The 686-nt window shown below is 45.2% G+C and overlaps 1 protein-coding gene across 1 annotated transcript in view; it reads left to right on the top strand.

The window, feature by feature from the left end:
- Positions 1–483: 483 nt before the first annotated feature.
- Positions 484–686, top strand: part of LOC119589141 — a gene marked incomplete at its 5' end in the record, with an annotated part of 121,515 nt that continues 121,312 nt past the window's right edge. The window contains 1 exon segment of the mRNA XM_037937718.1: positions 484–686. Within this exon segment, the coding sequence (XP_037793646.1) occupies positions 484–686 (203 nt within the window).

Raw genomic sequence — 686 nt, 5'->3', positions numbered from 1 at the left:
GTTATTGATGTCTAATACACGTGTTGTCTACCTTTTGTTGTAATTCAGATTAAGCAGCACCGTTCAAGAATTCTAAAAAAAACTTGCATCAGCGTAGGCTTGATGGAACATAATGAACAAACTGCAATGCCTACAATGGCTCTGAGAATGATATACAAATACTCCGAAAGCTGAAGATTCAAAAATAATGTAAATTTTGAGATGCTCTTTTCTTTGCAACTTGCAAACTCAAACTTTACTTATGCAGAATAGTTGTTTCAGTTAAGCTAATTCCTTGTGACTTTCCCTTTGCTGTGTTTAAGTAATACTAATTTCGTATTAAGTTTAGATTACATTTACTTAAATATATTTTCTGATTTACTTAACATATATTTTCCAATATGCTTTCTCTGGGAGAGTGTTTTGTTTTTGCGGCCTCCTCTTCCTGAGTACGTGTGGATAATGCGCTTTTCGTGTGAATGTGACCGCCATCCCCTGTTTCAGGAGGGCGTGAGGGGCGTGCTGGAGGGCCTCGCCTCGCGCTACGCCGACGAGTTCAGCACGCACTACCAGGACGTGTTCGACCACCTCGACAACCTGCGCATGGAGGCCTGGAACCAGCTGGTGAACCGCATCAAGACGCCGCAGGTCACGGAGGATGACTCGTCGGGCGCCCAGCCGCAGCCGCCCTCGCCCGCGCGCTCCCT

Source organism: Penaeus monodon, chromosome 25 (assembly GCF_015228065.2).
Source record: "Penaeus monodon isolate SGIC_2016 chromosome 25, NSTDA_Pmon_1, whole genome shotgun sequence".
Lineage (NCBI taxonomy): Eukaryota > Metazoa > Arthropoda > Malacostraca > Decapoda > Penaeidae > Penaeus > Penaeus monodon.
The sequence above is the reverse complement of the archived record's forward strand: the minus strand, read 5'-3'. Positions and strand labels throughout refer to the sequence as shown.